This window comes from Triturus cristatus, chromosome 1_2, assembly GCF_964204655.1.
Source record: "Triturus cristatus chromosome 1_2, aTriCri1.1, whole genome shotgun sequence".
NCBI lineage: Eukaryota > Metazoa > Chordata > Amphibia > Caudata > Salamandridae > Triturus > Triturus cristatus.
In genome coordinates, this window is record NC_140580.1 from 778,903,462 (window position 1) to 778,926,147 (window position 22,686).

The following is a 22,686-nucleotide window of genomic DNA, read 5'->3' on the forward strand; positions in this document are numbered from 1 at the left end:
GTGAATGCCCCTCTTCCTGTAAATATTCTTAAAACCCTGGGGGATGGGGCCCCCAGAGCCGAAAACATCCTGGGGAGGTGGCCCCTCCCCCCCCCCCCCCCCAAAAAAATAAGCATGCGTCATCACCCTGGTCCCTGGCCCACCCCGAGGAGGTTTTAAAAAAAGAAGCATGGCCTTCTTTTTTTTTTCTTTTGCTTCAGGTTCGCAGATCCTCTGAATTTCCAGCATTTTTTGTTTACGCTTTTGGGCCCCCGGCAGGGAACCCGGCCACCAGGGTTATAGGGTAAGGGCTCCTTATTCATTTTTTTATTATTTTTTTTTAATTTTTATTTGTATACATCTTTTTTTTTTCCCCTAGGATTCTGGACTGAGTCATGCGTCCTAAGATGGCTGTAGCCACTTCCGGGTTGAGGTGGTGGCAGTCAGACGGTCTCAATATGAGATCTATCAGCTTCAGTGTGATATATGCAAATTTTTGTTTTTACCTTAATTTCTCCAAAACTACTTAAGGGATTTACACAAAAAAACACTCTTTCTGGACAAAGTTCTAGCTTTCTGCCAAATTTGACGTCAATCCGTTAAGCGGTTTGGGCTGTAGCAATGTCTAAAGTTCCTTTAGACAGAGGGTGCTGGAGAGCCCACAGCAAGATGACCACACTCTAGTGCAGCTCTGCCGGCCGTGAGCCAATAATCCCTTCAAAATACTTCAATCTGGCTACATAGAAAAGACCATTGCTGAGAGAGGGGCTGTTGAGGCGCTTTAGATGGTTTTGCTGGTGAAAGTTATAACGAGACCCTGAAGATGGCAAGCCTCTGAGACGGAGGGCCAAGATGAGAGCCCACGAGAATCAAAATGGTGGACACTGCGAACGAACATCTGAGCCTGTGTGGGTGGTTCGAGCTCCAGAAACTGCACAGTGCCAACAGGGAACCAACTAGACACCAGCTGGCTCTGGGGGCTCCTGAACCAGAGGCTGAGCTCCCGTGAACTGATGGAGCCCTTGTGGTTGCCCCGATAAGAGGAGGTAGCTGGGACGCGCGGCACAGTCTAGTTCGGCCCCAACGAGAGAAATACGCACACTTGCTGTTGACTCTAGGCGGACCGTGAGCTTTGTTACATGTTACGTCAACAAATGGCGAGGGCATATGGTAAGGGAGGTAGACCGTGGGGTAATTTAGCCACTAAGTTTCCTCCAAACAGAGGACCACAGAGCATAGTGAAAATCACAGTCTGGGAGATGACCACTATGACACTTCAGGAATATTGGGAACCTTTTTTGACTTCTATGGGTCTCTTTATGCCTCCTGCAAGACAGTTGTGGCAACAGAGATGGCTCCATTTCTCGATGATATTGCCCTTGCATGGCTTTCGATAGGGCAAAGAATACCTGTCGCAATTCATAGAGACTGAGGACATGCGCGAAGCTATACGGTCCCAGACTGGCTAACCAGTATATCATATAAAGCATATGCTGACTTGATCGCGCCTCACCTTAAAGCTATGCATGAGAAGGCCCATTCTAAGCAGACCCTTCCACCGACACTCCGGGAGGCCCTGATAATAGCACTCCTGAAACAAGACAAACAGCCTGAGAGATGTGATTATACCATCCCCTCAGAGGCGTAGCTAGAGCTTGTGGCGCCCGGGGCTATACCTCAGATTGCCGCCCCGGGTGGGGGGGTGGGGGGGGTGGGGGGGTGGGAGGCACGGGGGGCTCTGGGGAAAAAGGACGGCGAGCACTTGAAAGAGGTCTGAGAGACACATAGTATCGCCGCTAATAGTTACCTCGATCGTGCAAGTTACATGCACATACATGACACGGTCCAAGGCAACACTGTTGAATACACCGGGGACTGGCAGTACAAAAGAAAACACACGGACAGCATGATCTATCTGGGGACTCAGAAAAACCGCATGTGACATCCATCAGAGAGCTGCGTCAACAATTACCTGGTAATCCCCTCAGCACAATGCAAACCAGCACATACATGACACTGTTCAGGGCTCCATCGTCTACAGCTGACATTAAATGACCATGCATCATGGTCCCCCCATTAAAGCAGTGGGGACCTGCACAAACGTGATGTGCTCTGGGGACCCGAAACCAACTTAACAGTGTCGAAGCCTGTGATTCTGGTGGAAATACAGAGATTCGGCGCAACGTTAAGGGTTAACCATCACAAATGTAATTCGGAAATTAATTACAATAAAAGAAAGCAAACAATGCAATGGAATATTGAAAGATGCTACCTGAGAATCAAGCCCTGGGGATTAATGTTTGATAGGAGGTGAAGCATGTTCTACCACAGTGATGTGGGCCAAGAATGGTCAATGTTTCGAAATAAAGAAATGTGCAGGGCAAATAAATAGATACAAGACAAAGATGACATGAAGCACGTTAAGTGTGATTGTCAGCTGCTAAAATACAAGTGAAATACATTTAGATTAAAGGAAGTAGATGTACATAGGTGAGTCTTGAGCAAACCAGGTAGGCTGCATTATGCTAAACTTACATGAGATGCTGTTAGGTGTGTCTATTTAAATATATTTTGCAAACTAATACCACACATTATGGCTAAATTAAAGAAGACAATAACAATCAAACTGAAAATTAAGGGATGTAAAGCCAGGGAATCGAACCCTGGATGTGCATGAGATAATCATTGAGATTATGGGATGGGCTGTATTGTGCTACACTACTGTGACACCCTGTTAGATGTGCCCATTAAAATCTATTACCAACATAAGTTAAAATAATTTGAGTAAGCTACATCTGAATTATACATTAGAGAAGAAAATTGTGCAATCTACATGACTTATATGGGGGTACTGCCAAAGAGATTCAACCCTTGATGTGCATGGACAAGTCACAGATGATACACAGTAAGAAGAGTTCTACTGTACATTGTTGTTTTGAGTAGTTCCAACGTCAGTTGATAAAGAGCAGCCTCAAAGTACATAGCTGCCAAGCTTTCAGATTGCTATGTGATATTTTCATAATTTTATTGTAATTATGAGGCCGCCGCCGCAGACATTTGCACCAGTTTTAGTCTTCTTAGAGTTTGTCACTGCTCAAATGGGTGTAATTACTGATATATATATATATATATATATATATATATGTTTCCCTCGTCTTCATTGCTTGAGTTTTTCTCGCAAAAAGTGTCACTCATAGCCGTTGAAATGTCACTCATAATTACAATTTAATTATGAAAATGTCACATATAGCAATTTGAAACCTTGGCAGCTATGCTCATAGTCGTTGAAATGTCAATCATAATTACACTGAAGAATCTGAAGTTATGAGTAAATGTCACATTTGAAAGCTTGGCAGCTATGCTGCCACTCGGCCACTCACTAAATATCCCCTCTGAAAACATTTAGCTCCTACCTCACTCAGGCTCCAGCAGCACTCCACAGTGGTGGCAGCCAGAGCCAGGGTTTCTATGGCAGGGGTTGGTTCACTTCTGCTGCAGCAGCCAGCAAATCGCCCAGCACTGCCACTGCAAGGGAAGAGAGGTGGGGACGGACGACACGAAAGAACCTGGGAGGGCAATGCACAGCAAGACACTCCTGACGGGGAGGGGACCTCATGGAAGAGGACACGATGCAGGAAGAAAAGAGAACGTGCAATAACATGGACAGGCTTGCGTCAAAGAGCAGCGGGAGATAATGAAGCAGTAGAGGCAGGCAAATTGGTAGAGGGACTGTGGATGCACATACTTAAGGGGACGACCAACAGGTGGGAGAGGAATAGAATGCGGAGGGCCATAGTGAGGGAGAGGGGCCAGGGAGTGATGAAGAGGATGAGGAGGGTGTGAGGGAGGGAGGCCAGGGAGTGATGAAGAGAATGAGGATGGCCGGTGTGAGGGAGAGAGGCCATAGAGTGGAAGAGAATGAGGAGGGCCAGTGTGAGGGAGAGAGGCCAGGGAGTTATGAAAAGAATGAAGAAGGCCGGTGTGAGGGAGAGAGACCAGGGAGTGATGAAAAGAATGAGGAGGGCCGGTGTGAGGGAGAGAGGCCAGGGAGTTATGAAAAGAATGAAGAAGGCCAGTGTGAGGGAGAGATGCCAGGGAGTGATGAAAAGAATGAGGAGGGTGTGAGGAAGAGAGGCCAGGGAGTGAGGAAGATTAGGAAGAGAGGTCAGGGAGTGAGGAAGAAGAGGAAGAGTGGCGGCGGTGTGCATGACATGTTTACAAAAGAAAAACAATTTAGTGCCATAAGGCGACTCAGTTCTTGGTTGTGAGCACTAAAGCTTTTCTAACAAAACACAAGGTAGCATAGGACACCGTAAGCATAGCACAGGTTGGGGAAGAAAGGCATCCCAAGAGCAGGGGGGTGCGTACAGTAGAGAGAAATGTCTGCACCCTGTGCTTCTGTGTGCCCCCCGTGACCCACCGCAGGATGTCTCGGGTTTCCAGAAAACGGCATTAGCCACTCGGGAAACTGGCGAGAGGGCTTCATTTTCCTAATGGGCTGGAAGTGCAGCCAATGGTGGAGAGCTGAGAGCCACCTGTGGGCTGAGCCTGTAACCGATACCCCCAAGTCTACCCAGGGCATGGGAAGGGAACCAGGAGTCGCTGCCTGAGAGAGACACAAGCTGGGAGGCAGCGCTTCCGCCAGGGCAGGGCTGCTGAGCCTGTGAGTGACAGCCCTCCTCAGCGACTGAGCCAAGTCTTGCTGTTGGTTCCCTTACTCACGATCATGGCGTGCCCACTTCTGATGCCCCACCCGAGGCCAGGCGGCTCCTGGGGTCTGCTTTTGGGGCAGAGCGTTGAAGCTGGTTTGCGCACTTACTGGCTGAGGCTATTGGCTATACCTCCTGCAGTGCATTGCACTTGCTCTGTTTGTGCGGCCGTCAACGAAGGGCCTTGTCCTAGAAAAATATAAGTATCCTCGCTCAAGAGGCATGTGAGGCCCTCCTCCTTATACAACAGCCTTTTGAAGACTTCTTTGGCTAAGGAAGGCACGCTCGAGCAAAGGGTATTAGGGCATCATTTCAAACAAGAGGTGACGACCCTGATAAAGAGTAGGTTTGATGTTTTAAGAGACTTTGAGGGCCTCTACCCTAGAGGCTTCGGAGTCAGCCACCCCTCTGAAAACGTTTAGCTCTCCTCTTGCCTCACTCCAGGGTCTCTATGGCAATCATAGGTTAGTTCACTTGCTGCAGCAGCCACGAGGAAAAAAGTCAAAATTGTAGGATACAACAACTGAGACTTTTTTTTTAATAGATTTTTCTATTTTTTATTTCAAGAGATTGTTAGTTGAATTGGTTGTAGCAATCAAACAACTAGAACTTACATAACCGCCTCAAAGTCATTTTATCAGGCTATCAAATGATAGAAGAATGGTCTTAGGTACAAAAGCCACTTCCACAGACCGAAGGCAGGCAAAACAAGCATTTACAATGCAATGGTCTCGGCAACATTATAGGTAGAGCTATTGGTATTGCTCATTATTTTTTTATCATTATTGTATCCCTAAATAAATGGCATTGGCATTTCTATTGGAATTAGTTTTTTTTTGCATATGTGATACCTATTGCATTAGCAGAGAGAGAGTGAGGTATTGAGATAGAGAGAGAGAGTGAGGTATTGAAATAGAGAGTGAGGTAGTGAGAGAGAGTGAGGTAGATAGAGAGTTAGGGAGAGAGAGTGACGTAGTGAGAGAGCCAACCCCACACACATACAGAACCACCCACACAGAGCCACACACATACAAAGTGTATCCCCCAGACATACATACAGAGCCACACAGATCCACCTGGCGCCGCCCGCGAGAGCTGTGCCATCCCCCGGTGAGTCACCAGGACTCTGTGTTGCTACCGCCGGGACAAAAACACTGGTGGTTTACAATGCAATGGTCTCGGCATTATAGGGTCGGCACGCAATATATAGTTGTTTTTTTAATTTATAGATTGTCTGAACCTCTACTCAAGGACCTCGGGGAACTCCCGAACATCTCAACCTGAAAGAAATACGCCCCACCGAATTTGCGGAGCTTCTTTCATCATGTGCATATTGGCATATGTAGGTTTTTTGCACGGTTAAAATACTTATTTCAACATAATTGAGTAACCAATAAGACTACAATTCCCGCCAACCTGCACGAAAGTCATTGCCTCCCTCGTATAGGACGCCGGGGGATGTAGTTTTATGTTGTCTAGGGTATCATGAACACCAACGACAACGGGCTGCATACTGAACTACTATCCCAGTAAGCCTGTGAACACACGTTTCCTTGCGTTGCATCAGCTGTCACTGCATGTTCTTTTTCGGAACCGGTGAAGTCAGAAAGGGAGAGAGAGTTGATCATGAAGCAGACTGTGTGCTCCGCGGGATCCCCGCACTGCCTGATAGTGCTAGCCGCTGCTGAGCGGTGCCGGACTACGGTGGAAGTACACTGGGCATTGACAATCTAGGAGCCCTGATTGTTCGCTCATAAAACAAACAAGTGAAAACGTTTTGTTTTGAGCAAGATTTTTTTTTTTTAATTATAGTTTTCATCAGGTTTGAGAGCCATCATGTCTCACTGCATGTTAATTTCATGTGGTGTATGTAAAGGAGGAGAATGAGTTAGTTATTCTAAAAACAAGGACATCACTAGTTCAGGGGCATTGTGCCATGTCGGGATTTGGGGGCCAGTTTGGACGATTCTGAGCCTATCCCTGCAGAGGAGAGGAGGTGGCACGGGGAGGGCAGAAGGCACGAGTCGAGCCTCTCTGGCGCCGGGGCGGACCTCCTCACTACGCGCACACTAGCGCCGAGTTTGAGAAAGAAGCAGCGGACGCCGGAACTCCTCACTCATGGAAGGTGGTGGGGGAGGAATGGGCGAGCATACACCCCTCGGTGGACGGATTTGACTCGAGGTGTGGCGGTACTGACTTCACCTGGTGTGGAGCGACTGGCCTCACCTGGGAGGGGAGCTAAAACAAGGCACTGCCCTCGTGATGGGAATGGCCACTGTGGCATGTGCACACCCAGTTTTAGAAAACACTCTCCAATTCCAGCATATTTCAGAACAGTGGTGCAGCAGGTAGCACGGGTGGCAAGGCGCATGGATCACGAAAACATTAAACTAATTTGGACTACCCAGTGCAAGGAGGATGAAACCAGCGTCAGGGCTCTGGTGCGCAGGAGCGGAGAGAGAAGGGGAGGGAGGAAAGGGTAGAGCTGGGATCACACGGGAGAAAGAAACGCAGCGGCGCAGTTTCTCTCTCTTAATCCTCCCCCTTGGCGGCAGCCCCCTCTCCCCACATCCCCCAAGGCTCTCAAGGGGTTCACTTCAGTGACCAAAGCTACGAGTTATTTTTAGTTACCTTATTTCTCCTCTTGCCTTTTTCCTTCGCTTTAACTCGCAATTCGTGTGGAGATTTTTTTGTTATTCAAGGAGGATGAAACCAGCGTCAGGGCTCTGGTGCGCAGGAGCGGAGAGAGAAGGGGAGGGAGGAACGGGTAGAGCTGGGATCACATGGGGGAAAGAAACGCAGCGGCGGTTTTCAGATTCGGGGGCGGATGAAACCAGCGTCAGGGCTCTGGTGCGCAGGAGCGGAGAGAGAAGGGGAGGGAGGAAAGGGTAGAGCTGGGATCACATGGGGGAAAGAAACGCAGCGGCGGTTTTCAGATTCGGGGGCGTGGCTAAAAAGTGGAAAGAACACCAAAAAACACACCCCCGAATCTGAAAAAGACGGAGCCTATTTGGAGGGACGGCTCTCTCCTCCAATGGCTGGCCTCCGTTTAGGAAGCCAGCCAATGGAGGAGAGGCAAAAAGAGAGGCGGGCTAAGGAGCCACTCTAGGAAACATTAAATCTCGACTTCCGGTTCTGCCTTCGGCAGACCGGTAGTCCTCGACCTAAAAAACAAGCCAACCCAGGTTGCCATGGTAGTCAGGGAAATGGAAGATTTAGAATGCTACTATACTAATACGGATGTCAATGTGAATCTGCGCCACCTCGACGCTACATACACTAGCAGTTAAAGCAAGCTAGACTTGGTTCAGCCAGGTAGCCAACATCATCAACTTCACTCGACTGTTTCGGGCACCAAGATGCACCAAACTGCCCCCCACAAGCCGCGCCAGGGCCGCCAGCTGGGGAACACTGTGTCCCCAAATAAATTATAAAGGCCGCAGCGGCCGCAACGAGCCGCCAGTGCCATGCGTCCGCCCCCAAAATAGTGCCGCCTGGGGCGGACCGCCCCCACCGCCCCCCCCTAGCTACGCCACTGCATCCCCTCTCACTTATCAACACCGATGCTAAGATCCTAGCGAAGATTTTAGCTAAAAGGCTCTAGACTCTACTGCCAAATGTAATCCTATCAGACCAGTCGGGCTTGATCCCAACACGCTCCACCGCACACAATTTGCACACTACATTTGCACTTCAACATCAACTGAATCCAGAGCTGGAGCTGCGGCAGTACTTTTTGATGGCGCCAAAGTCTTCGACTGCATAGAATGGAGCTACATGCTCACTATTCTAGGGTGCATGGGAATACCAGACTATTTTACACAATGGGTGAGACTGCTGTACACGTACCCGGTGGCGAGAGTCCACATCAAAGGGCACATGTTGGCACAGCTGCATATACACTGGGGTACAAGACAGGGATGCCCCCTCTCACCAATCCTTTTTACAATGGCCCTAGAGCTGCTTTCCTGCGTGATCAGACAGCGACATGCGGGAGCAGCGCTCTGGTTTCGACAACTTCCCATTGGCATATTGCTATATGGAGATGATCTGGTCATCTATGTGCGACACCCCACACTGCATCTAGCACGAATTCCTAAGGAATATATCAGATTTGAGACATTCTGGCCTCGGCATAAACTGGGGAAAATTCATGGTACTCCCACTGACCATCTGCACAAAACTGCATAACTTCTAATACCCTCTGGAATGGAGCACCGACCCGGTGAAATATCTGGGGGTGTGAATACACAGGGGCCCTGAGGTTTTGCTATGCGAAAACTATAGCCCAGCAATAGCGCAGCTGGAGGATCAGCTAGAGAGATGGATCAAGATGCCACTCTCCCTAGCTGCCTAAAATGAAAATGATATTGCCACGATTCTGCTACTTATTTAGTAATATCACTATAGTGCTCCCGAAATGGTTCTTTAAAATACTCCGCACCCACTGATAAAGCTAGCATGGCTAGGTAAGCACACTAGAATAGAATGGGATACAATGACCCTGCCATAAACGTAGGAAGGCTTCAATGCACCTGACCTCTATCTATATTACCTATGTACCCAAGCACAATTTGCACACTACTGGTTTCAACCTCCTGCCTACATTCCCCATTTAGCAGTCGAAGCAGAGGACGCCCATCCCGCTGTGAAACATTCTTTGACCCACACGCAAGGACATACCAAGCACAGAAATAAACATGATAAATTGAATAACAGTGGCATGGAACTCTCTGGGTGCTAGAGCCCGCTAACTTCCCTAGTGTGCCTCTGCTCTCTCACTAGGCCACCATCCAGCCCTATCCGTATTGCGTGAGGTGGGGATCCTCGCCCTTCTTAAACGAGTGGGCATTGCTACGCTGGTTGACATATACCCAGAGGGACATTTTTTAGACACCAATGATGTGATCTTTATAAACAACGAGACACCGTTATTTACATACTCTGCCTCAGTTCGGCTCTCAGGGCCCTATACCCATCTTTTCCGGGAGAGCCCCCCCACCATGAGCTCCGTGCAGACACAGATCACAAGCCCCACACGCAGAGATATAGTCACAAAACGTACACAATGCTACACAAGAAGATAGCCCGCCTCGTATGATCAAAGTGCTTGAGCGATGGAACAACACATTAGATTCACCCCCTGACAAAGGAAGACTGGAATTCTGCTGCATATTGACGGGGCTACTAACCCCTAACTGTAACCTACACATCATACACTTTAAGTACCTGCAGCAAATGTACAATACGCCTGCTAGACTAAATAGATATGGACTGAGGGGGGACACACGGTGTAAGCGATGCGAGATGAATGATGGAGATTTTCTGCACCTGGCATGCATCTGTGGCTTTATTCAGGAGTTTGGCAAAAGTGAAACATGATTTGTGCTCCATGACGACAGACTAAGTGGAGTGTTCTGTACAGATATGTTTACTGGGCCTGGTTGAAAAGCTGAAGCAACCAAAAATTTAAATTTGTTGAAGTGGCACTCTTGCTGGCTAAATGGAGGGTGGCCATACACTGGGGGAAACGTTCAATGCCCACAAGATGGCTGCTAGACATGATATAATCTAGAGACACCCTGAAGACATATGCAGAGGAGCTGGCAACTTAATCGCGTCCAAGAGATATATGGGCCCCTCTAACAGCCCACCTGCTAGAAAATCCTCATTCTCAGTAGATTGATGTTATGCCCTGATGACAATATGCACTGTATTGTGAATGAGGGGAAAAAATACTACATACAGTGGCAGTTATGAAAATGCTGATGGCATCTTGTTTTTGTACTGTTTTTTGAATGGGAAAGATGCGTTTTGAGGCGCCCTTCAATTTCTCTGCCTCACTTGCCGGATCAACCTGAAACATTCCATGTGGAAACTAGACAAAAAGTAGCACTTCATGGAGATTCATCAAACGGGGCCAGCGTTGTTAGTTAACTACACACAAAATACATGGAAACACGATCGTGATCGCTACTGGGTAATACATGTATGTTGCGTTCAGCTGGCTGCACCAGTGTGCTTCTGCTTCTGAGCTGCTTTGCATTGGCACTTGGGTCCGCGTACAGGGCTTCCTCCCCTCTCGGGCACTAAATCGGGAAACTGAAGCGTGTGCAGCACATGCAGGCTTCAGCCTCTAGCGTTCTTGCTTATACACCCCATGCTGTCCCATTTCTTCACAGGGTGGGGTGAGGTCATTGCGTTTCTAGACCAAATCCAACGACAAGATGGGAGAGGGTGTGGCAATAGACTGGTTTACAGGTAATATTGGCCACTGCAGGTATAAGCCTAACGCACCTAGGGATATGTGGATCGGTGACACTGTAGCGCATCAAACATAATGGGTGTATATGAGTGTGTCAGGCTCTGTAGGCCCTTGTTGGGACTTCACGAGCATTGGACAGACCTTCTAATGTAGGCACAGGCTGCATTATGCACTTGTGCCAACCATCAGATGTATTCCTCCTCAGGCTGCTGATCGACCCTTGAAGGTCAGCATTTTTTCTTAAAGTATCAGTATTGAATATTGGGCTAGTCCCCATTTGCCTAATTTAAAAATTGAAGGGTGGGGCAGAACACACGGGGGTGGGTGGATGCTTGACACCCATGTTTCTGAGCCGTTGCTGCCTAAGACCCCAGGACACTAAATGCAAACACTCCCTTGTCAAAGAACTACTCCGTAACCATTGACCAAGGTAGGACTCTTAAAGGAACACTTGACCAGTCCGACAGGCTGTACACAGTTTTCTTATGGTTTCTAAATTTGTTCCACTACACTGCTTCGAGTAATTTGTAGCAGGAAGCAGGATTTGGGCCAATAACCCCATAGCTGCTATTTAGGAAAGGTCTTCATTGTCCATCTTGTTTTATTTTTGCACAGTGCAGATTTAGACCTATGTTGCTCAAGCTTGTAGACTTTGCCCTATTGCTGCTTTTTTTTAAGTGACCCAATAAAAGGGAAAAATTCCCCTTCAATCCTCTTCTCCAAAAAATTAAAATATCTTAAACTCTAAAGGTAAAAAAATAACTCATTCAAGGTAGTTGTTTGTAGTAATGCATATGTTTTAGTCTTAAGTTTAATTGCATAGCTTTACAGTTTTAAATCCGTTTTTCTTATATTTTTTTAACAATATTTTTGACCTTTTTCATGACAATTAGGATGCTGGCTTTCAAGAAAGAATTGACTTTGAACTTCGAATCAGAGAAGGAATTTGTAAACTGCTTGCAGTGAGCACTCGGAAGGAGCAGGTGCGGAATGCCGTGAAGAACCTAATGACCTGCAATGCTCGCATTTTAGCCTACATGTCTGCATTGCAGAACCAAAGGCCGGATCAGATGGAGGCTCAGGTTGGGCGAAGGTCAGTGTGATGCATTTAACAATTATTGATGAAGCCAATGAGTTTGACTTTGGATGCCAGGGTTTTGGCATTGTCTATGCTTGATTTGTGTTGGCATGGTTTTTGAAAAAGGTGTTGGGGATTTATGAGAATGACAAGACAGAATAGTGAATGAAAACGTCTGGCTTAAAGACCCTATGTAAGTATAATATAATTACAAAGTGGCGGTCGCCACTGTGTAGTTATAAGTGAGTCAGAGTCTCAATAGGAAGAGTGTCATTTTTTTGTTGCTAATAACATCGGTGCACTTTGGCGAATCTTCATAAAATTTTCCCAAAAAACTTCACCCACCTTTCCTGGAAAGATTAGAGTTGAAACGTCCAGGGGGGCTGGAAAAAAGAGTGGGGTCCCCGGAACTCGTATGCCCCATGCATTTTCCATAGAAGACTTTAACAACGATACAGTTGAAATGGCTGAACAGAATTAAACCAGATTTGACAAGAAGCTCTAGCTTTACCCAAAAAGAGTGCTTTTTGTGATGCGTTAATTACTTTTTGTGAAATGAAGGTTAAAAAAAAATAGATTTCACGCAGTGGATCCTTCGTGGTGGATCTGCTAATCCGCAAAGTAAATTGAGAAGTCTGATTGGCTGACTGCAACTTCAACTGCAAGCTCCAGCTGCCGTCTTAGGACTTGGTCGTTGTGTCCTCAATAAATAAAGACAGTACAAGTGGGCAGGCTAGTGGTACATTGATCCCCTGGATGGGTTGGGAGTGTTGCAAAATCCCCCCCACCGTTTGAAAGCTAAAAGTACATTTTTTACCCCTTCAGCGGTCCGTGGATCCATCGCTCACTGCTGCCCCTGATGTTTTGCTTTGGATTTGCAGATCCAAAACAGTTTTTGTAAAAGAATAACACACCCTCAGACACTCTCACAACCCCACCCTTGCACACACTGACGCAACCTTCACACACACACGCACACAAACACACTCATTCAACGCTAAACAGACTCACGCACACCCACACAAACCTATCCAAACTCAGACACGCACTCACACAACCTCCCACACATACATACGCACCTACAACCCCCTCAGTAATAGACGCATACAACCCCACACACGCACTCCCCCACAACAGCACACAGCCACACAACCCTGCACAGCCACACAAGCCCACAGTAAAACACAGGCACACACACACACCGAACCCAACCCGGACACATGGCTCACATCTGTGCAATCCTACACTCCCACAGACACTCGCACAATCTCCCAGTTACATAGTCAAGCCCGCCCACTCACACAATGCCACGCTAACATCTACTCAACCTCAAAACCCTTCGCTCAACCCTACACTCGTACTGATGTAGACACCCACAAAACTTTACACACAACCTGGGGAGAGGAGTTGGCCTAACGGCTAGGGCACTTAACCTCGGACCTGGGGAACTGGGTTCGAGTCTCGGTAATGACGCTGATTCTGAGCAAATCACTTAATCTCCCCGTGCCTAACAAAAAATGAATGTGTGTCCTTGTGTAACGTAACTGGTGCTATGTAAAGCGCTCTGATACCCGGTTGGATTCGGGTCAAGTTCGCGCTATATAAAACTCTGCAAAAAAACAAAACCTGATGCACATACACGCTGTAGACCCACTGTACCTGATAGACACACTCGGACACACACCAACACAACTTCATACACTGGCACATGCACTCACAAACCCACCCATACACAGTGACCTACAGATTCATGCACAGACTGCCATACTGATATGCACACATCAATTGATAGAATTGTAATATTATCTTACTTTAGATTTTTTTTAAACCTTAGAAATACGCTGAAAAGAATCAAAGGGACATTATAGATAACATTAAAATGTCATTTAAAACATACCATTTTAAATTAACAAAACCACTGAAATTCACCAGTTATTGTTATCTCAAGTAACTATAACTTGCTGCTCACCCTGCATACCTCCAAAGCATTAAAAAAATTATTGTTGGTGCCCCTGTCCCTTTAAGGGCACAGTCCTCACCAAAACAGATTACTAAAAAGCCCTCGTAGGGCACTATGGGAACCTCCATGCTTGGAGCACTGAATAATCAAGGAATGGTGTTCATATTTTTTTATTTTATGGTTGCCCCAGTAAAGAACCGACAACATGAGCAAATGTTTCGAGACTATGGAAAGAGCCCCAAGGCCCCCCTCATCTCTGCTGGCTCCCTAGGAGCGCTGGAAAAGAACAGCAGTTTCCCAGGGCATTGGGTTCCCAGGACAGTGCATACCCCAGGGTATGTTGTCCTCAGTGCTGGAGAACAGCTTGGGGAGGTGGGCTCGATGGCCCCTCGCTTCAATGTAAAAGATGGCCTAGGGGGATGGGGTGCCCATGGCCTCTGAGGCTTTTTGGAGAGGGGCCGCATGCCCACTTCCGGGCACTCTGGGATCCTCAGGCCTGTTAAAAAAAAATAATAATAATAATACATAAATGTGTTTTGGCCCCAGGGGTGGTGGTCCCTCTGGGATTCCCGCTCCCCCTTACCAAGCACTGTCATGACGTTTCTCCACCTCCTCAATAACAGAAATGCTTTTTACTATGGAAATGTGGTCCTAACTAAAACAGAAAAAAACAAATGTTACAGGGACGTTTTAGTTAGGCTAAGATTTCTCTCCTACAAAACCAGAGAAATTTGGCAGTTAGAGTTAGCTGAGTTAACTAACTCACGCCCCCACAATGCACTGCTTATGACCTCACATATTACATCACTCATGACATGGTCCGTAACATCACTGATGACATCACTGTTGAAATCATCCAGTGGCTGAGTGTTTTTAAAATGTTTACGTATTAAATATATATATAATATATATATATATATATATATATATATATATATATATTTTTTTTTTTTTACCAAGGTGTATTGGTGAATCAGTGGGTGTATGAGTGCACCCATCGATGAATCAGTAGGTGCGTGACTGACTTAATCTGTTTTCTCTGACTTTGTTCTATAAGATGTAACGTACCGAGCAACAGCAGTTGAGTTGTCTGCAACAAACTGTACATCCATGTTTGCATTCCACACCTTCAGAATCGCAAGTCATTAATGTACTTGGAGGCCTCTGTTCTTCTTAGGTTGTATGTATTTTTCAGCAATTTCTTTATAAGCATATGTCTGAAGGGGGACTGCGGACAAAAAACTGTTGATTCTTCCTCGTGAGATGACAGGTTGTGGGAATCCATAATGACATCTTGCATAAAATTTCCCTTTTTCTCTGCATTCTCGCTGACAGTATTTTCCGCACCTATAATTTTGGAATCATAGAACTTGTTCTCTTAGTATGTTGTCACAACTGTCTTTAGGATGGAGCAAGTTCCATACTGCTCAATAAAAGACCACACAGGCTTATCACTGACTGTTTTAAACTTTGGGACATCTTTTACCCACAACAGCATGTGAATAAGGGGAGCACCTCTTGCTTGGTACTCTTTATGCCAAAAGAAACCAATCACTTCATCAAGAGGTTTTTTTTGTTTTGTTCAAGATGAAAGACGACATTGCTTGAAATCTGTGATTAAAATATCTGCAAATATGTGCAGGGTCTAGTGATCACAGTTCTCCTGGCGTCTTCAGACAAATGTCTTTTATTTTGGAATTTGTCTCCTGCAAGAATTTTAGCAGGGCATTCCATGCATATTCAGCTCCACTCAGCGTCGGGAACCAAGTAGGTGCTCCAAGGTTCCTCAACATTCACTTCAGTTCACCATGACGCCAACACCCATATTCATTAGTCCCACGCTGACATGCCATTAGGTTTATTAAATTGCATTCCAAGTGCTCATCTGTTGCTTAAACTTTTTCCTTAAGTTCTCTTGCTGATATATTATGCAAATCAACTCCTGTTTTTAGAATATGATTCACGGCTTATGAGAGGCCAGACCAGTCACTCTCAAATAGTAGGTGAAATATATATGGAATACAGTGACTAAATCTATGGTCTTCTGAATGAAGGTTACTCGTCATACCTGCCACCTACTCAGTAGGAAAAAGATGTGTGAAAGACAGAGCTTCTAAACTTTTTTTTCCCAAACACTTAATGGAGCTCCATTTACTTCCTTCATTTGAAACAACAGCTCAATGGCATCATCAATAACCTCTTTAAAATGCAAAGGAGTGATGCTATAATGTTAATAAATTTCTTCTGTTCTGGACTGATCCACTTTCTCAATCTGACCTGTTGCTGGAAATCTCTGATCCTCCATATGTGTGATATCTTGCAGATTTTCCACTTTTGTATAGTAGACCTTGTTTTGTACCAGATATAAAGTTACTTTTTTAACTTTAGCAACATTCACTAACTCCTGCCATATCTTCTTTTTCTTGGTAGGCACACCATTTACAATAATTAATAGTTCTTCCTCTAATTCTCTATGTACTCCTACCGTTTCAATGTTTTTCGAGACATCTAATGGCAAATACACTACTCTACCTTTTAGACCTTTCTGAAGTTATGTTGGGGGTAACTTGCCTGTCTGGCTTCATATGTACTATAGCCTGAAATGGATTTATATTTTTGATATGAATGGACTCATAAATATTTAAACCTTTTAGTGCTTCTAGAATGGGAACTAGTTCTAACTTGTTATACACAGCTCTAGCAGGCATTTTATTATCCCCTAATTTAATGTAGGAGTACTTGCATATAAATTGTCATGTGGACAATTCAAATCGTTGTTCTACAAAAAAGTACAGCGCAAACTTTTGCCAGTTATCATTATTCTCTCTTTCAATTTTCAAATATAAGTCAAACGTTCACATTTGATTATTCTTGTAGTGAGTGCTTCAATAATATAAATAAACCTACTCCAGATGTTCAGAACATACTTTCTTAAATGTTGTAATCTCTTCTTCAAAACTATCAACTGTAGTACCTGTGTCCTGTTCTTCAACTTCTACTGTTACCAACTCCTCAATTTCACATTCCTTCTCATTCGACAATACTATTTTTAAGACGCTCTTGAAATAGAATTGATTATGCACTTTGTTCTGCTTATCATCTAATTTCTGTCATCATTCAGTGCTACTATCCTGACCAGGGGGAGGGTGTCATGTCCGATGCAGGCCCATTGTCGTTTTCCCTATGTTAGCATGAGGACATTGCAGACTGTCCTCTGCTTTGTGCAAGTTACTCAACAAACACCGTTTGCTTTGTGACACACTGTACTTTCATGCAGAACACCCTGTTGTTGTTGTGTTCTGTTCTTTCCTGGGATTTAGCTTGAACATGTAGACCAGGCAAATTCAGCTGTTTGGGAACACATACATTTGTCATATAGGTATGCACAGATATGTAACACACACTTGGAGAGAGACCTTTCCAGGGAAAGATCATAGGAGCACCTGAAATATAGAACTTTCATCTGCGTATACTAAGGTACTGGGTCTGCTGCTAACACCCAGAGATCTTCTGATAGTCATTTCGCTTCTGTAGAAGGGGAGGAAGGTTAGGCTATACTGTTGTATATAATGACAGCTCCATTCTTGATATACAGACTACTTGCTATGCTGACCGTATTTGTGTTAGGCATTTTCCTACTTGTTGTGGCACGTACACTGGATACCAGAGCACGATAGTTAAAGTAAACCGTTTTAACTTTCCTCGTGTCTCTGTCAGAACTTATTGTGGACTAGTACGAGTGTGAGAGCCAAAGGATGTGTTCTGTAACCACAATTCTTGAGAGGGTTGGGAGTGTTGTGTTCTGTGTTGTCTAATCATTTGTTAATCTGTGAATAAGAGGGCAAGAGACACTATAGCTGGTCGGTCGCAGGCTCATGGGCACTCAGGTGGTAGGATGACTCAGTTCCTGCCTACTAAGGTTCTATGATCCCAAGCCTAGTTCTGTGACTCCGCAGAATCCCTGCAGCACTTCCAACAAGCGAGAGCAGAGAAATGCTCTTGCTTGCTGGACCCAGATTATTTGTCTGTTTGCCTGCCTGCTGTCAAGCAAGCAGAGAAACAGAAGAATTGCTTTCTCACACAGGGAGCTGCATGTTTAGCAGCTCCCTGTCTCTGAAAAGCAGTGCCGGCTCCCGCAGGAGGCTGAGAGCCGGCTGGGACTGTGGGGCCTAAAGCCTCCCCAGCTGTCCCAATGCAGACTGGGTCCCCTCGAGGCACTCATGACAAATGGCTGGGCCCAGGGGATGGGGTCCCTGGGGCCATAATCTTCCCAAGGAGTGGGGCCATTCAGCCCTCCCCATTTCTAAATGGCGGGGCCCTGGGGGATGGGTTCCCTGGGACGGAAATCGATCTTGGGAGGGGGACACGCAGCCCCTTTCCCCTTGCATAAAATGTAAAACAAAAATTGCAGGCCCCTTGGGGGAAGTACTCAGAGGCCCACCACCTTTTGCAAGCACTGTGCAAAGGACCCTTCTGATGCAGTACTTGTTGGAGGATGCGAAGGGTCTGGGGGGGGGGGGGGGGTTAGAGGGCCAAGAACCCGTCATGTTACCTACAGTAAGTCTCACACACAGCGGGATTGCCGAAAACTGGTTGGGGGCCCCACCCCCTTTCTTCACCACTCTGCAAACGTGCCTCCTGGGGGCTCTACTGGCTCAGGGATGAAGCCCCCTTGGATCGTGAGGGTCCTTGGGTGGCTAAGAACCCCTCATGTTACCTACAGTAAATCCCACACAGCAGGATTGCTGAGAGCTCGTGGGAGGCCCGCCTCCTTTCTTCACTAGTTAGGACATATAATTTAAAAAAACAACTTAGAAATTCAGAGAAAAAAATAAAGGTTACAGGGACTTTCTTGTTTGGCTCAGATTTCACTCGCACAAACCATAGAAATTAAGCAGTTATTGTTGCTAAAACGAACAATAATTTACACCCCACCGCAGTGCACTGCTTATTACCTCATATATTACATCACTCATGACATGGTCGGTGATATCACTCGTGACACCACTGGCATCTCAAATGACATATCAGATGTATATTATATGAGATATATATTATGTATATGATGTATATTATATATATGAAATATGATATATATAATGTACAGTTTATATGGCGCTTCATATGCCTGACGAGGCGTGAAGCGCTTTTCAGCGAGTAACACGATACTCTGGAACCAACAGGAATGGTTGTAGATTTTTATAAGGCAATAATAGTTCTTAATTTGAATGATGGGCAATTGGTCTGTTCCTTTGAAGTGTGTGTGTGTCTGTCTGTCTGTCTCACTCTCTTGGCTAATGCCAGACCTAAAAATGTGACACAAGTTGACTCCTGCTTCTTACGTCTGGCTGAGAGTGTTTTAGCTTTTTACCTGCCTCATAGTCAACAAGCATTTACAATGCAATGGTCTCGGCATTGTTAAAGTTTGAGCTATTGGATTGCTCCTGACATTATTTTTGTTTATGTTTTTAAAGGGGGGGGGGGGAAATAGGGGGGGAAAGGAAGGATAGAAAAAGCACTTTTCTGGTGAGCGGTGAGGCTCGTAGGGTAGGGGGGTAACTCTTGCTCCCCTCTTCTCCTCGCCTCCGCATTACCTCCTCTCAGTTTTTCTCCCTAATGTTTTTTGTTGTTGTTGCATTTCTCTATAGCGCTTACTCGACCCGAAGGTATTGGAGCGCTTTACATGAGCACCGGCTACAGTATACAAGGACACAATCCTTCTGTTCGCGGTAGCTCCCGCCCTCCCTCTCTTCCATGTTGTGTGCTGTGCGCTTTCTGAAGCTGTGTTTTCACTCTCTCTGTTTCCCTCTCTGCACTCCCTCCAAAGTTCCACCGTCTCCCTCTCCCCGCCTCGACCCTTCCCTCCCAGCCCAGCCTCTCCACAGCACCTTGGGCTCTGCTGTGGTGTGATTCGCATCCCATGACGAGGAACCGACCAATCAGCGGCGAGGAGGGGGGCAGAGTGACCTTGGCGCCGGTTCCATTCATGGGAAGTAACTTGTTCCCAGGGTAACTGTCGGTCACAGACGGAGCACACAGGCATACCGTGCCCCAGCGCTCGCACAGTACCCCCAAAGAGCCCGAGCCCGGCTCACACCACAGACCCTTGTGTAAACATGCGCACAGACCAGATCGGACCACCTCCGAAACCCCCTGGGGAAAGTTGGGCATTTGCAGAAAACATTCAACATTCTTAGTAAAACAATTGAATGTGTTTGAGCAGGAGACCTCGAATAACAAAACCGTGTTTATTTAAAAAAAAAAAAAAAATGAATGAGAAAATGTGAGTCTCCTTAAAAATCACTTTAACTTTAACTTGAAAACTTAATTGGGGGGAAATGTATGAACGGTCACAGCAGCGAAATGGCAATTGTACTGAAATGAATCATGGGCGCGTGTTCCAAATGAGTTGTGTGAAGCCCCAGTCATAAATACCACCAAGTGAATTTGTGTACAAACACAAACAGGTCGCCTAGAGTCGCAGATGTCTTGTCTCGGAACAAATCCGGGACACTCCTCTCACACATGGCTCCTCCCAGCTGAGCACTCGGAAGATGCGCTGTCTCATATATAATCACGACTTGTACACTTCCCTGACAGCCTCATACATGTATCCAATTCGGACGTCCCCTCTCATAGACGCTTCCCAAACGAACCCTCTCTTTCGTTTGTGCAGCAGGTGCAGTGGCACCAGGGCCCAACCAAATCCTGATTATTACTGTATTGTACACTTCCGAGAGCAGTATTAAGGCCCAGTCCATCTGTCTCCGCATCCCCGGCGAATTCTCGCGCGTGCACCACTTGCCGCACACATCTCAGAGAGCCATCTTCTAAACACCCCAGACACCCCCACGCTCATCCCAAGAAACCCACGCACAGATGGCCCTTCTGGTGGGCCTCCCTCAGGTAGCCCGCTGGGTACACCCTGGGGGTCCCCCGTCACGTACACCTCCCCTCTCACGTCCCTTTAGCTCTCACAGACTCCAGGTGCCAACTCAGGCAGGCACTCACAGGTGAGGCCGCCGTCATGTATCTTCACAGCCAATTTCATACAGCGCTCTGAAGCCCTGGTCTACTGGGTCATGTTCGCGCTAGATAAATCAGCCAATTATTAAATAAAAAAGAATCTTCTAACACATGCACCCATTCCACAGATACCCTGCCTCGCTTCTTTCAAACACAGAGATCCCGTGACAGGAATTCCGTATTCAAAAGTTTTCAGATACAAATGTAACGCTTGAAGTTCGACCAAGGATCGCGAGACAAAAAAATGTGTGAAATACTTAACAATTAACAAACATGTCAACCATGTTCGTCTGAACCGGGTGGGTTTTAAAGCACTGAGGCACGTTTGACCACTCTGAGGGAAGAGGCTACCACTTTTGAGCCGAGAGCAGGGGAAAGGACGAGCACACCACTGCCTTTCTCCGAGGTCGAGCAGAAATGCCTCGGAGAAAGGCAGCGGCGTTTTCAGATTCGGGGGCGTGTTTTTCTTTCTCTCCTCTTGCCATTGGCTGGAATGTTTACATTCCAGAGGAGAGAAAGAATCGCAAAAAACACGCCCCCGAATCCGAAAAGGACGGGGCTTGTTTGGAGAGACAAACCTCTTCTCCAATGGCTGACCAGCATTTAAGAGGCCAGCCAATGGAGAAGAGGAGAGAAGAGAGGCGGGTTCAAGCCCCTCTTCTCCAAATCATTAAATGTCGCGAGCGAGACTGCGCAAGCGCAGCCTTCGCTAGCCGAGACCTAAAAATACACACTATCCTTTTGTCGCCCTTGTGTGTTTTAAATTGTTTTCCTGTTTCTGTAATTCAAAGCAAAGAGCACTGTTCATTTGCATCGGTAAGCACCATACTGTGTTGAGCACTAAAACAAAAAAGGTTTTCCGTACACCTGCGGGCTAGGAAGCACCCGTACTGTTTATTTTGTAATTAAAATGATTTTATCCAATGGTTGAATTTATGTAAAAAAGAATAAACTTTATTGGAAGCAATGTGGCCCACTCCCCATTTTTGAGTTTATGCTTGCAATAATAATTAAAACAATAAAATACCTCCGCACCATCTTGTCAATGACAGACTTGTTTTGTTAGTTCTTTATTTTTGAGCTTCCACGTGGATCACATTTTTTTATCTAGTGTTCAAAACAATAAACATACAAAACGAAAGCGTGCGCAGGCGCTCTAATACGGAGGGGATGTTTGTCTCTCGCAGCACACTTTGCAGTGAGCAGCACGGTGGAGGATTTCATTTTTTTCCAAATTCAGTACGGTGGGCGGTGACCTCGAGCAGGGTGCACGTTTGCTGCTTGAGATTTCCGCTTTCTTTGAACGTACAATGACTTGCTTATGACAGTTCCCAATCATGTACAATAAGTTGACTTTTCAGTTATCCCAAACCGCACGCTTTTAAAAAAATAACGTTTCTAGGTTTTCGTCACTGCTGAATATTAGTCTTTTTACTTTTTTTACACTAGGAACTGTAACAATGAGCTATTTAAACCGTACTCTGAACAGTTTGGTGTTTAGATGTTTCAGGATGTGGACAAGTGGTTATCTCCTGCCATCTAGTGGTCATTTTGGTAAACTACACAGCCTCAAACATTGATATAGGTTTGTGAATTTATGATCGTGACTTCTCACTCAGGTTACAATTGTTGGTCAAGTTACAGAGTTACGTATTAAAATGTTTCGACC

General features: G+C 46.0%; 1 protein-coding gene across 1 annotated transcript in view; it reads left to right on the plus strand.

Annotated features, from left to right (window-relative positions):
• Positions 1 to 22,686, plus strand: part of RTKN2 (rhotekin 2) — a 237,501-nt gene that overhangs the window by 33,027 nt on the left and 181,788 nt on the right. Inside the window, exon 2 of the mRNA XM_085608786.1 lies at positions 11,847 to 12,046. Coding sequence (XP_085464912.1) covers positions 11,847 to 12,046 — 200 coding nt within the window. The remainder of the gene's footprint in view (positions 1 to 11,846; positions 12,047 to 22,686) is intronic.